Source organism: Dasypus novemcinctus, chromosome 4 (assembly GCF_030445035.2).
Source record: "Dasypus novemcinctus isolate mDasNov1 chromosome 4, mDasNov1.1.hap2, whole genome shotgun sequence".
NCBI lineage: Eukaryota > Metazoa > Chordata > Mammalia > Cingulata > Dasypodidae > Dasypus > Dasypus novemcinctus.
This window is the reverse complement of record NC_080676.1, coordinates 77954214-77968271: the sequence shown is the minus strand read 5'-3', so window position 1 is coordinate 77968271 and position 14058 is coordinate 77954214. Positions and strand designations below refer to the sequence as shown.

The following is a 14058-nucleotide window of genomic DNA, read 5'->3' as shown; positions in this document are numbered from 1 at the left end:
CAAAATCGTGCTTCAAAAATGAGAAAGAGTTTAAAATACTTACATATAGCAACTGAGAGAATTTATTAAAAAGAGACCTGCCCTGTACGAAATTCTAAAGGAAGTTCTGCAGGTTGAAAGGAAAAGATAGGAGAGATTTGGAAGAGTGTAGAAATGAAGATTATCAGTAATAGTAGTTAAAAGGGTAAAAAAAGGGACAAAAATAAGATATAACATATAAAAACCAAAGGAAAAAATGGGTGAAGTAAGTATTGCCTTTACAGTGATAACAGTGACTGTTAATGGATTAAACTCCCCAAACAAAAGACACAGATTGGCAGAATCGATAAAAAATATGATCCATCTATATGCTGTCTACAAGATACTCACCTTAGACCTAAGGACACAGAGGCTGAAAGTGAAAGGTTGGAAAAAGATATTCCACACAAACTGTAACCAAAAAGATCTGGGCTAGCTATAATAAAATTGGAGAAAATAAGGCTTTAAATGCAAAATGATACTGAGGTAACACTTAAAAATCATCCACCCCCACACTGATTATTGATTAGGTTGGCATATTCTTGGCTTATCATTTCCCATATGGTGCAAATAAAAAAAAATAACATGGAGAAAACTTTTATTGGGCTATTAAAATTAAACAAGAATGTCAGGTGTAAAGAAAGACTCCAGGTTTCTTGCTATTTTAGGAAGAACTACTCATGTGCTGATGCAGGTTCATGAATTATATAAATTTATGGTTTTTTTTACCATGATTAAATCCATCCTCCAGGTTCCTAGGCTCCTTAAATGTTTATACTCTTTAACATTTCCAAGCATAGACTGCCGTAGACTGCCGTTCTCAGACACAGTGACCCAATTCTAGGAATGAATAGAAAGGATGCAATCAGCAATGACCAGCATCTTAGGGAATTTGGTAGAAATACACAATATGAGGACTGAACATGATTTTTGATCTTGAGCAGTTTCCAATTTCATTGATGAAGATGCACACAATAGTTCTGCTAATGTTGTTACTATTTAACCTATTCTTTACATGAGGGGTTCCAAATGAAACCATTATGGCAGTTCAGAGAAGGGAAAGAGATGTAAGGGCTAGAGGAGGGAAAGCTTTATGGAGAAGATAAACTAGAGCCAGGTTTTAAGGATAGAAGAGATTTTTTACATATTTAGAAAAGGAAGATGATACAAAGTGGTGAGACTGAGTACAGTGTTCTAAGAACACTGAGGAAATCAGCCTCATGAGTAAGCAAGGCCACCAGAGAGTGAAGAAAAAGGAAACTTGCCTGTGAGGGGGTGTAATAATGAGTTTGTGATAAAGAACTTTGACCTGATTAGAAAGGGGAATATCTGGATAAAAAACCAAAAACCCTAAGAAAACTTATATTTTAGTGATTTTTCATATAACAGGAACTAAAGATTGTAAACTTTTAGAAGAATGAGGATGAAAATGCTTAAAGACATAGTTGCCCACACTTGTTGCTATCAGGCCTCTGAAATTATTTCTAAGGACTCTGCAATAGAAAAATTCTGTAAAACTATATGCAGCAGTAGAGTAATATTATACTTACATGTTGAGGAACAGGAGTTTCCAGAGGGCACTGCTGTTTTCACAAAAGAAGGAAGAATTGGTATCTGCTTTGGCTGTGGATTTCAAGTGGACTTTTGCTTTAAATATTGCTACATTTGTTCTTGTCGCCACACCCCAAAAGCCAAGGTATAGACTGGGAAGTGGTGGTGGCATTCATTTAGTCCCAAAGAAATTAGAAAAAAAGGAGCATATTCCCCAGACATTCAATCTTTTCCATTTTCAAAACAAAAGTAATTACCAAAGACTTTCCAACTTTTCATCACTGGTTCCTGCTATGTTTCTTTCTCTTCATGTTCAGCCAGACCTCTAGAAAGGAAAGGTGACTCTTCTCCTGTCCACCTGCCTGCTCAGCCCACAGTTGTCTCCTCGCTTCACCCTAGTGTTCCTCTGAAACTGCACATGGGTAACCTCCATAGGGTTAATCCCAAAGATTATCTTTTATCCTAGTCTTTACTTGACCCCTCTCTATAGCATTTCATTCTTTGCCTCTTGAAGTTCTGCTTTCTTGGCTTCTGCTTGCCATCTTCCTTGCTTCTCCTGTTACCTTTCACTTTGCCTTTACAGGCCTTTACCCTGGATACACTTTCATTGTTCACCCCTGAGTTATTTGCCCTAGGATTCTGTCTCAGAGGCAATTCTCTCCTACGTACACTCCAGAGGTGATCTCAGTCACTCCCATGCTTCAACTCACAGACTGCAAATATGAGTCCCAAATCTATCTTAGGCTACGGCTCTCATGAGTCACATTTTAACTCCACCTGGATATTCTATAGACTCCCTCAAACTCAGCCTCTCCAAAACGGGTTAGCCCATTATCCCTTTGTCCCCAGGTGACCACCTTCCCCCTCCAAAAAATCCTTGTTCTATCTCCTGGATTCTGCAGATCAGGAAATAATATACCATTTACCCACTCAAATCAGAAACCTAGGAATTGTTCTTGAATCTTCTCTTCTGTCCCATACCCAAACAGTGACTGGGTCCTAACCACCTGAAAATGTCTCTACCTTCTTTTCCCACTGGCACTGCCTAACCTCAGGGCCTTAGCACCACCTTGCTTGAGCTAAAGCAACACATTCTTATTAAAGATTTAAAAGTATCTAATTTTACATTTTGTTTGACTAAGTATTCCATTAACATGGTTCAAATTCAAAAAGTATAAAAGTCTCCCTCCTACCTCACTCCAACCCCCTCACTAAATTGCCCTCCTCGATACAACAAACATTATCTGTTATTTGTCCCCTGTAACCTTCTATTGGATTTTTACACAAAAGGTCTTATACACACCCTTCCACATCTTGCCTTTTCCACTTAATGTATCTTAGAGATCTTTTCATATTAGCCCATAGAGAGCTTCCTCATTGGTCTTACTACAAATTGTATTCCACTGTATAGCTATACTATAAATTATTTACTAGTCCCCTACTTCTGGACATCTACAGAGTTCCAAACCATTATAAAATAGGCAGCAAAGAACAACTTTGCACACAGGTTACTTCACACAGATTCTAATATGTCAACAGGACAAAATCCTAAGGGTGGAAGGAACTGCAGAATCATAAAGTATATGCAATTGTAAGTCTGATAATTCTGCCAAATTGCTCTCTACAGAGACTGACCAATTTCTAGTCTTATAGGCCATGTGCAAAAACTTTACCTTTGGCCTCTTTGCCTCCTATTTTCCTGAGAGGAAATATGTACTTCACATCGTCAGCTATATCTTTCTAAAATGCAAATCTTGCATGTCACTCTACAGCTTCCCTTGCTTACAACATTTCAGTTTCTTCCCACTGATCAAGACCTTTTACCATCTAGATCTTCACTGCCTAATGTGGGCCACCCAGCCACATGTGGCTGTTAAGCACTTAAAAATGAGGCTAGTCTAGTTTGAGATGTGTTTTAAGTGTAAAATGCATGCTGGACTGTAAGGACAGTATAATAAAAACAATATAAAATACCTCATTAATAAGACTGTTATATTGATTACATGAAACGATTAGATTGGATACACTGTTACTTAACCTATCATTAAAATTAATTTCATGTGTCTTTTCACTTTTAAAAATATGGCTACTGAAATTTTTTAAATTGCCTATGTGGCTGGCATTCTATTTCTACCACATAGCACTGACCTAGACGCTTCCTCCTCCCATGCCACCTCCTCCTAGGTCTCAGGGTTCCTCGGTGCCCCTGACACCCCTTGCCCTTCCTTCCCACACCCCTCACCTTCTCACCCCTTCTCCAACGCCTTAATTAAGATTCGCCTGGAAACTTCCCCTTGGTGGCCCTCAAAGAGATCTTAATTCTTTACTCTCAAGGAGACCTTCCTTCACCAACCCTTGGGGCCAAGATCTCCTCTCTCATCTTTACACCCTAGTACACACAGCAGCAAGTAGTTCCGTACTGTTGGTCCAATCAGAGAATGAGGGCAGAAGTCGTCCCACAGCCGGTCTAAAGGATAGAGCTGCAGGGAGGTAACCGCTAAAGGTCGTAAAGCAGATGAACAGTCTTACCTAAAAAAATTCCGGAAAGTAACAAGAACAATAAGAGTTAAAAAAATAATCACAAACACCGAAGAAACTTATTTCCTTCGACGTAAGGATCTGAACCGTTTCCGTCCCCGCGTGGGGAGCCGGGCTCGGGATCCCGGGTTCTCGCCCGCGCCCCCGCCCAGGCCGCGGGACCGGAGCTGCGAGGGCTTCGAGAAACCGTGTCTTTCCAGAGCCCACGGCTCGGGGAGACCCGACCTACTCACCCCGCGGACGGCCACAGCTGCGATGGCAAAAACAGGGGGGCGAAGCGGCTGGCCGAGCGAGAATAGGGAGGGATCTCTCGGGAAGCGAAACTGAAAGTTAGCTGCCCGGGTCGGCGGGAGGGGCGGGCCGCGCCTTTGCCCCAGTCCAGGCGCCAGCGACGTCCCCGAGCCCCGCGCGCAGCCAGACGCGGAGAGCCATGGCCTCGGCCCCCTGCCCCCCGTCTCCGCTCCTCGTGCGGGTGTCGGAGCAGTGCCCCCGGCTGCACAGGAAGCTGGAAAGCTACTTCCAGAGCCGGAACTCGGGCGGCGGAGAGTGCACCGTCCGACCCCTCGGCGAAGACGCCCAGGGCATCTTCCGGGTGGAGTTCAGAGAAAGGGCAGGTGAGCTGCGGGCAGCAGGGCCGCGAGCCCGGGGCCTGGGGTACCACGGCCGACTGTGTGAGCCCAGCGCGGCAGGTTGCCAGGCAGACAGTTCAAGAAGACCTGGGAGAGAGGGCGGGAGAAAATATGGCACCGTCTGGTAGGCGACAGGAAGTGGGCCTCCTGCTCTGCCCACTGCCAAGAGACTCTGCCTAATAGCTGAGGATGTGCCTAGTCTATGATTTCCAGTATTTCCAGCCTTATCTTTCTCCACTCTCATAGAACACTTCTTTTCTCCCCCAGATGCCTGTCAGGCGCTGTCCTTGTCATTTAGGCATTCCACTTGTATGTTTTAAATAATGATTTCATGAATTTGAGGATTACATGGGTAATACATGTTCCCTATAAAAAGAGAAAAAAACGAAGAAAGAAGAAAATCACTCACCTTTTAATGTCATCACCTGAGATAAGCAATGTGACTATTTTGGGATATTTCTTCCCAGGCTTTTTCTATGAATATATGCAAACAGACATGTATCGTTACAAAATTCTGGGTCTGGGCTTTTGATTCCTGTGTTCTTCACTTAACTTTCTGTAAGGAAGAGATTTCCATATCATTGAAATGGGAGACTGGAAACCCAGTTTCAGAAATATGATTTCAGTGAGTGGATGATGTTCCATTATCATTAAGCTTTTGTTTTCTATAGGAATATTTAAGTTGCCAGCTTCAGAGTTCTCAATAGTTCTCCCACTTCCCCAGTCACCATCCTGCGCCTTCCTTATTGGGAGGGGACTGGGGCAGGGTACAGAAACATGAATAAGAGGATTATCTAAAATCTTCCCTGTTCTTCCCTCTCTCTCTCATATGTGTGTGCATATATGTGTGTGTGTGTGTTTAATGTTTCAACTAAAGCTAAGGAGAGAGTGTTGAAAAAAGGACAGCACCAAATTTTGGTTGAAGAGAAACCTGTCATCATTTTCTTGGAACTCACCAAAAGCCCAATAGAGAAGAATGTGAGATCCAGAATGTCTTCCTTGACACAGTCACAGGCTGAGGTGTTGTCTAGTGAGAAGCATCCAGATGAAGGACATATTCCTAATGCTGTGGATTCCTGTGCCCAAAAGGTGAGTGCTAAAAGAAAGTGCTGGGTATGTTCCTGCAGCTTCCTCTCCAGTCATCACATCTATTCATTATTTGCTGAGGGCTGCTATGAGGCAGGCACTGTTTTAGGCATGAGGGCACAGAGGTGAACCCACTAGACAAGTACTCTGCTCTTAGGGAGCTTGTATTGGGGTTGGGGAATTGCATAGAAAGACAGTAAGCAACTAAACAAAATACATAAATAAAACAATTTCAGAGAATGCTATGTGCTAGGAAGAAAATAAACAAGGTTTTACCCTAGAGAGTGACAGAACCAGGTGAGGAAGAGAAGAATGAGATGGTTCTACTTCTGAATGACCAGAAGTCAGAGACAACTTCTCAGAGGAGGTGACATTTGGTCCAAGACTAGAATAATAATAAAGGAACCAGCTGTGGATGGTCAGTCAACAAAGAGATATCCATTGCCTGCTGAATGCCAGGCACTGTTAACAGGAGCTGGGGATACAGCCCAGAACATGGCGGGCCCTGCCCTCGGGGATCTTACATTTTATTGAAGGAAACAGACAATAATAATAAATGATAATAAAATGTCCACAAGTAATAATTGCTAGGAAGGAAAATAAAGCAGAATAAGTGACAGAACAACAGGGCTAGTATTTTAAAAAGATTGTCAGGAAAAACCTCTCAAGTGAGGTGACTTCTAAGTAGAGGCATGAATGAAGTGAGGGAACTAGCTAAGTGGCTTTCTGGGGGAGGATATTGTAGGAGGAAGGAAGCATAAATGCAAAGGCCCCATGACAGAAGCTTACATCCTGAGCTCCAGGAACTTCAAGGACACCAGTGTAGCTTGAGAGCAGTGAGCAAGTGAGAGAGGGATAAGAGAGGAGCTTGGAGAGAGAGAAGCCTAGGAGCCTGGTCTTATGGGGATGAAGGTCATGGTAAGGAGTTCAGATTTTAACTTAAATGTGAAGGGATTCAGATTCTAAACCAGTCCGGGAGTCAAGTGACCTGATTTGCATTTTTGAAAGATCACTCTGGCACCTGTGTGGGGAACAGAATGCACTGGCTGGGGGGAGCTGGGGGGGGCTAAGGGGGGCGGGGGCTAGAGTAGAGCACAGAGTCCAATTAGCCAGGGTTGCAGTGAGTTAGGTGAAAGAGGATAATGGCCTTGGACTGGGGTGGTCCAGATGAGGTATGAGAAGTGGCTGGATTCAGGAAACATTTTGAAGGAAGTTCTAGGGAAAGGACATCATATGCAGAGGAAATAGTTATGCAGAGACCTTGAGATAGAACAAAAAATTAAAAATTTTGCTTTTATTTTACATTCAATTTGCCTCTGTCCTTTTTAATCCTAATCTGGTGTCTCTCTTATATTTCAGCCTATGAAGGCCAGGGTTTATTGGGCCCAGCAACACAACATCCAAACAGGCATTTAGTTTAGAAAAAAAAGAAAAAAAGGAAAGGAAAAGAAAGGTGGGAGAGGTGAAGAAAAACAATAGTAGGAAAAAATATCCCTCTCAGATCTATGGCTCCCTTCCAGGCCCATAGACTCTTTTGTAAGACCCTCAGCAACTTTCCCAGAGAGCAGAAGAGCCTTCTCTCCACTCCTGTTCCCAAAAGTTAAACAGATAGTCAAAGCCCTAGAACCCAGACTTCTTGTCCAGGGCACTTTTTAAAAATGCTTGTGCCCAGACCCTACTGCAAACCACTTACATCAGAATCTTTGGGGATGAGGTGAGGTCCTTGGTGTTTTTTTCTGGGTTTGTTTTTATTCTTTAAAATCCCAGGTGATTCTAATGTGCAGACAGGACTGAGAACCTCTGGGCTGTACCATGCCACATCCTCTTGAAAGAAGTTGCCCCATCCTAAGGGAAGGCTTGGTGTTTATTTCTCTAATCTCTAGGCATCCTCCTGAAGAGAAGAGACTGTAGGTCTGGGCATCTGATTGATCTGATTTGTTCCTTTTAAAATTACAGATCTTTCTTTCAGTAACAGCTGACCTGAACTGTAACCTGTTCTCCAAAGAACAGAGGGAACGCATAATGACTCTCTGTCCCAATGTCAAAAAAATGGAGGGTTATGATGGAATTGAGAAGGTGTGTGGTGACTTTGGAGATATTGAAAAAATACATCACTTTTTGAGCGAGCAGCTCCTGGAAAGTGAGCAGAAATGTGAATCTTGCCCTTCAGCCACAGAGAGGGAGGCGTCTGGACAGCAGGACTGGAACAGTGGCATTTCTCCTTCTAAACCAAAAACCAGATCAGAAGAAAAAAGCAACAGTTTTCAAGTTCCCTTGCTTTTATATGAATACTTCAAATATACCTGTGCTGGTAAAATAGACTCAATAGAGAAAAGATTTGGTATAAACATCAAAACAGGGAAAAGTTCTCCAAATGTGGTCTATTTAGACTTCACCACAAGTCAGTCAGGTGACCTAGAAGCAGCTCGTGAGTCTTTTGTCAGTGAATTTCAGAAGAACACGGAATCTCTGAAGCAAGAATGTGTCTGTTTAGCAGACAGTAAGCAGGCAAATAAAAGCAAACAGGAATTGACTCACCAGTTTACAAAGCTTCTTATAAAAGAGAAAGGGAACGAATTAACTCTCCTTGGGACCCAAGGTGATATTTCAGCTGCCAAACATTTTCTTGCCTCCAAAACATCTGAGAGTCTTGTCAAGGCACCTGTGAAAATATTGGCTCCCAAATGCATGATGAATGGAATTGAGGTTGACACAGTTCACTATAAGCTTTTAGAAGCTGAATTACTCCAGGAGATATTAGAGATAGAGCAAAAATATACTTGCAGTCAGGTTTGGGGAAAAACTTACAATGCACAGAAAACCTGCATTCTATTTGAACCCAAGGACAAGGAGGTAGATCTATCTGTGCATGCTTATGCAAGTTTCATAGATGCCTATCAATTTGCCTCATGTCGACTGCTGAGAGAAGTTCTTTCATTGAAACCTTTGGGTAAAGGGAGAAGTCACTTGCTTGGGACTAAGTTTATCGATGACTTTAGCAAAAGGCATCCATATGTACACTTTGCACCAACTCAAGAGTCAGTGACTCTGACTGGTTTACCGAGCCATCTTGAAAAAGCAAAGCAGTATGTCTTAAGGATAGGGGGAGTGTTGGCTGGAGAGAAATGGAATGAGGATCATGAAATGCCCATGGACATTGACAGTAATGATTCAAAAATGGCATCACCTCCATTCAAGAACTCTGCCACTTCTAGGGCCTTGGGACTGGACGAGAAGGTAAAGGATTTATGTGTCATCTGTATGGAAACCATTACTAACAAACAAGTGCTACCGAAGTGCAAGCATGAATTCTGCACCCCTTGTATCAGGAAAGCCATGTCATATAAGCCAGTCTGTCCTGTCTGTCTGACTTGTTACGGGGTCCAGAGAGGGAATCAGCCGGATGGAACCATGGATGTCTCTTTCATAACATCAAAACTTCCAGGTTATGAATCCTGTGGCTCAATTTTAATTGTCTATGATATGAGAGGAGGCATCCAAACAGTAAGTATTTCTGAAGTCCCTGGGTTTCTTTCCACTATGCTAAGATTACTAGAGGAAAAGAGACTGTCCTATTGCCTGTTTAGACAATAGATTTCCCATGGAATTATTTCCAGGGCCACATGACAGGGCTTGAAATAGTTATAAAGATCACAAGGGCTGTTTATAGCTCAAGTAGATTTTGTGTCTGGGTCTCAAAGTAGAGAAAAGGTGGGTGAGTATGTGTTAAGTAGGGGCAGTCAGAAGGGTAGACAGTGTTCCCAGCACGAATTTGAGGAAGGAGAAGAAACATGGATTATTGGGGATGTGAACAAACCTTCAATGCTTTTCTTGTTTTTAGGCTGCTATACTGCAAATAAGTCCATCAATACATATGGTAAAATTTGACAGGCGAGTATTTTCACGTGATGTTTTCTTTTCTTCATTCAGAAGGAGCACCCGAATCCAGGAAGCAAATATTCTGGCATAAAGCGAACTGCTTTCTTGCCTGATAATGAGGAAGGAAGGGAAGTTTTAAGACTGCTTCGTAAGGCCTTTGATCAAAAGCTGATATTCACCGTGGGGGAGTCTCGAATGACAGGAGCCTCAGGTGTCATTACATGGAATGATATCCACCACAAAACATCCACGTCTGGGGGACCAGAAATGTGAGAACCTTTTGAAATGTAACAGTTGCTAAACAGAATGTAAAGATCGTGAAATATGTCAATTTGAGGGTATTAGATAGAAGGGGACTTTATTTATGGAGTGGGATTGACTATAGTGAAGTATTTTGAAGAGATACTAATCTGGGATGATAATCTCAAAGGCAGAGTATTAGTTCCTATCAATTTCTACTCCCCCAACCACAAAGTTACAAAATATCATATAGTTATTATTAAAGTTTGCATCAAAGTGCAAGGGGCTTCAGAACCCAAGATGAATTGAATCTAAATCAATTTAATTTGAGGTTCCATGTCTATTAGATGGATAGAGCCTAGAAATGTTGTCTACTTTGCTTTCTTCTAGATCACTCTTCCTTCTACCCTCTTCTCCCATCAGCCCACAGAGAACCTAAATTCACTTAGCAAATAGGCCTCTAGAAAAAGTCTTAGCTTAAAGGAGACTAATGGGTATGGAAGTTGTTTTACAGGCACTCCAATAGTTCTTTGTGAAACTCAGAATGCCCATGGTATTCAAAAAGGAATACATCCTGAGAATTTTTCAAATCCCCAAATTTGAAAATCTTATAGTAGCATATGATACCATAAAATACAGTATATTATGACTTTATGAGAGTCATTTCCCACCATGAACTGAACATAAAAATAAACCTTCTTGGAAGGCAGATGCTGACCAGACAGCTAAGTTCACTCACTAATGAGTCACATCTCCACATTTACAAGTGATCATAAATCGTCCACCTTCAGGATTGTTTATGAATGTTTGCAACACCAAATATTAAATACTTAGATGCCAACGATCTACTATACAGGTATTTGTCATTTGAGATGATGCTAATAGGATTTTTCCTGCAGGTATGGCTACCCTGATCCTGATTATCTGAAACGTGTCAAAGACGAGCTAAAAGCTAAAGGAATTGAGTAAGAAGACTGCTGAAATGATGTCTTGAGCCAAACTTACAAAGATATAGTTGAAGAGAAGAGTAAAAACCAATCTAAATCGTTAATTAGAAGCATCTTTTAAAAATTTCAATCTCCAGAAGTGGTTTGTGTAAAAGTAAGAATCTGCTAATTTGTAATTTTTGGAGTTACTTTTCATGGAAGACAGAAGCCCCAAAGGTCTGTAATTTGCTCCAAAGGTGTTATGCCTCATTCTTGTGTCATCCTTGGGGACAAAGGTGGGGTGTTGTGGGGAGAGGCTGTGAGTCTGAAATAATTTTCTGTGTTCTTGAGTTGGACTACTAGCTGCCCATCAGGCTTCTTTTCATAGTCATCTCTGGATGGTCCTTTAGTTAGTTTTTTCTTCATCTCTGTGTGAGTGAGATCCTAGTGTGGAAGGAGAGCAGGGGAGAGGGGAAGCTTAGTTATGGAAAATTAGACACCCATATTCTCCTCCTTCCCCTATGGCCAGAAAAGTATCCAGGAGTTGAGATTATGCAACCCTTTGAAAAAATGGAATGAGGCTATTTTTTTTTTTTTTACAGTGGATGTGGTTTTTAATTTAAAATTTATTTTTATATCAATGTTACAAATTACTCAGTTAACACAAGTTAATAACTACAGTAGCAACAGGTCTGCTATGGTCAGCAGTTACACTCCCACCTTAATTTTGCTTATTCTTCAATGTTGAGGAATTTGGGATGATGTCTACTCTGACCACTTCAGCTGAGGAGGGACATAGATATTATGAGGCAGAGGAATGGAGTTGTTTTGCTTGCAACTGAAGAGGCTATTATTTTTAATGACATCTGTGTCATTACCAGACTCTGCCTCATATACAGTTGGTGCTAAATAAATTTTGTCTGAATTAGATTTCTGCAACCTAGCAAAGGCTCATCAAATCTTTGGCATAGTCAGGAGTAAGTAAGCTGTTTCTGGAATCCTCATCACTGATTGGAAACTGAGTTTCTTATGCAGGAACACTTGACGTCTCAAGCCTGTCCAGGTCTCTAACTTGGTCCTGTTCCTTCCTGATGCATGTAACCTCATTGCCCTACCACAGTAATGCTACTCATTTCTGAACATTTTTTTCTTATTAATATTATTTGTATTTACAGTTGTAATAGATAGTTAACCTTCAGTTTCTATAGCCTATCATTTACACAGTAACTGTAGTCCCCACTGTAGTTTTTCTTCCCTTTACTATGTATCACCACATCACATTTTCCCCCTTAAAATCATTCTCATCATTACTTTTTCTGGACAGAGGGAAAAAAGCAGAGTTGAGAATACTGTGAGGAATATATGGCATGTCACATTTTACGTTTAAATGATTCTCCAAACCAGAAGAAAATTATAGTAGCAAATTATATAGATACCTATGTCCCAGTCTCCCTCCAAGAATCAGGAATAAGATGTCTTGGTTTTTTCCTAAAGATACACATACACACATGTCAATTTTTGGTTTCCTGGATCGGATAATAATAGCTAATATATATTGAGTACTTATTTTGCCTCCTTTATAAGAGTTTTACATCTGTCTGATTGATATTATTAGTATTCCCATTTTATAAACAAGAAAATTGATGCACAGAGAGGATGAGTAACTTAACAAAAGTCGCTTATTTCATAAGTAGAAGTGCTGAGAGTTAAGCCGGGCAGTCGGCTTCTCCATGAAGCAGGCAGAGGAGTACCCATTATTCTGGGCTTCCCTCAAAAATGGATTCTTGCATAGTGCTCAAAGCACATTTTTCCCCCAGGAAGTCCTATAAAAGAACTTAAAAACCTAAAAATTTTCCTTTGTCCAGAGAGTTAAGGAAGTTTGGGCTGAATAATATATCATTATTTTCTAACAGATTATTTGTTTAGTTTTTGGTGATTCATTAAAGTCTTTTTGCCCTTTTGCTCAATTGACTATTTTGTGTCTATCTTCTAATCTTTTAGCCACAGTTGCTCTAGAAAAGCAAAAGGGTTAATATGATGCTAGCTGAGAAAGGGGAATTCTGTGTTATAATTGGAGGTAGTTGCTATACATTCATTCCCAATAACACTGCCCGTAACGGAACTATCACTAAAGCTTTACAAGGCCTAAAACCTTATCTGAGGAATTAGCAGAAAATTCTGGCATTAGCAATTCACTCACAGGATGGCTTAAAAATTGGTTTGGAAAATGAAAAGGGGTTGTACTGTCCATCTTAACTTCCCTCATTATCCCAGCTAGGGTGCTTACCACAGTCGGATGCTGTATCATTCCATGTGTCTGAAGCCTAGTTCAAAAACTCATTAAAACTGCCCTAACCAAACAAATGCCCATACAGTATAGGCAAAACAATCTGTATCCCCTTAAAGAAAGAGATCCCTATAATAGTGTGAGAGAGCTCTTAGAAAATTTGAAGAACAGAAATGTGAAAACTAAAAAGAGTTTAAAACAAAGAGGGGCAACAGTGAGAAACAGAGATTAGTTTTCACATAAAGGAAGAAAATATTAATTAATGTAACCTGGCAACCTACTGCCTCAGTCTCCCACTCCCAGGTTAAGCAGAAACAAAGGAAACCAGCTTCAGCCAGTCTTATAGCCAGTAAAAAGGATGTACATGAAAGACCTAAGTCAATACCAATTCACTAAATTCCATTCCTTATTTAACAAAAAGAGCAGGTTAAAGCTAAAATGGTTGGAATGTGATGGGGGAAGCATTAATCAAAAACTTTTGTGCGGGTAAGTTAGACTTCTCAGATAGGCTGTAACCTCTGAAGTATCCGATCTACAGAGAAACAGAGGAAGAACTTGCATACTAGGCTTAGGGGTATAAATTGTGTCATTTTCCTTTGTTCGGAGCACCAGCCATGTTTTCTGGTTGTGTGCCCCTTCTTGCAAGATTAAAAATAAATTCTTTTCTTCTCCACAATTGGGTGAGCCTTATTTTCTTCCAAAAAAAAAAAGATTTCTTTCTTACAATCTTGCTTAAACTTCTTGTTTTACAGAGGAGGAAACTGAGTATTATTTCCTGGGAAAGCAGACAGTGTAAAATATATTACATTTATAGTACATTAAAACAGAGCCTTTGGCTTCACCCTCTCTCACATCCCTTATGCATATTAAGTCAACTGTCCTGCCTCTTCTTCACTTTAAGTCT

The 14058-nt window shown here is 40.9% G+C and overlaps 2 protein-coding genes across 22 annotated transcripts in view; one reads left to right on the top strand and one right to left on the bottom strand.

The window, feature by feature from the left end:
• PARP9 (poly(ADP-ribose) polymerase family member 9) overlaps nucleotides 1-4862 on the bottom strand; it is a 40577-nt gene extending 35715 nt beyond the window's left edge. For 2 of the 21 annotated variants that reach the window (XM_058295690.2, XM_058295704.1), the window contains exons 1-3: nucleotides 1827-4098; nucleotides 1569-1641; nucleotides 748-858 (exon numbers count right to left, since the gene is read on the bottom strand). In XM_058295690.2, the coding sequence (XP_058151673.1) occupies nucleotides 748-816 (69 nt within the window). In that variant the 5' untranslated portion in view covers nucleotides 817-858; nucleotides 1569-1641; nucleotides 1827-4098. Of the gene's footprint in view, nucleotides 1-747; nucleotides 859-1568; nucleotides 4189-4336 lie in introns of those variants that run through there. The other 19 variants (XM_058295688.1, XM_058295696.1, XM_071214746.1 and 16 more) reach the window with 17 other exon arrangements.
• Nucleotides 4446-13830, top strand: DTX3L (deltex E3 ubiquitin ligase 3L). Its single transcript, XM_004467156.4, has 5 exons — nucleotides 4446-4721; nucleotides 5614-5825; nucleotides 7779-9326; nucleotides 9753-9970; nucleotides 10841-13830. The coding sequence occupies exons 1-5, from the start codon at nucleotides 4538-4540 to the stop codon at nucleotides 10908-10910; spliced, it is 2232 nt and encodes a 743-aa protein (XP_004467213.2). The 5' UTR covers nucleotides 4446-4537; the 3' UTR covers nucleotides 10911-13830.
• Nucleotides 13831-14058: the final 228 nt, after the last annotated feature.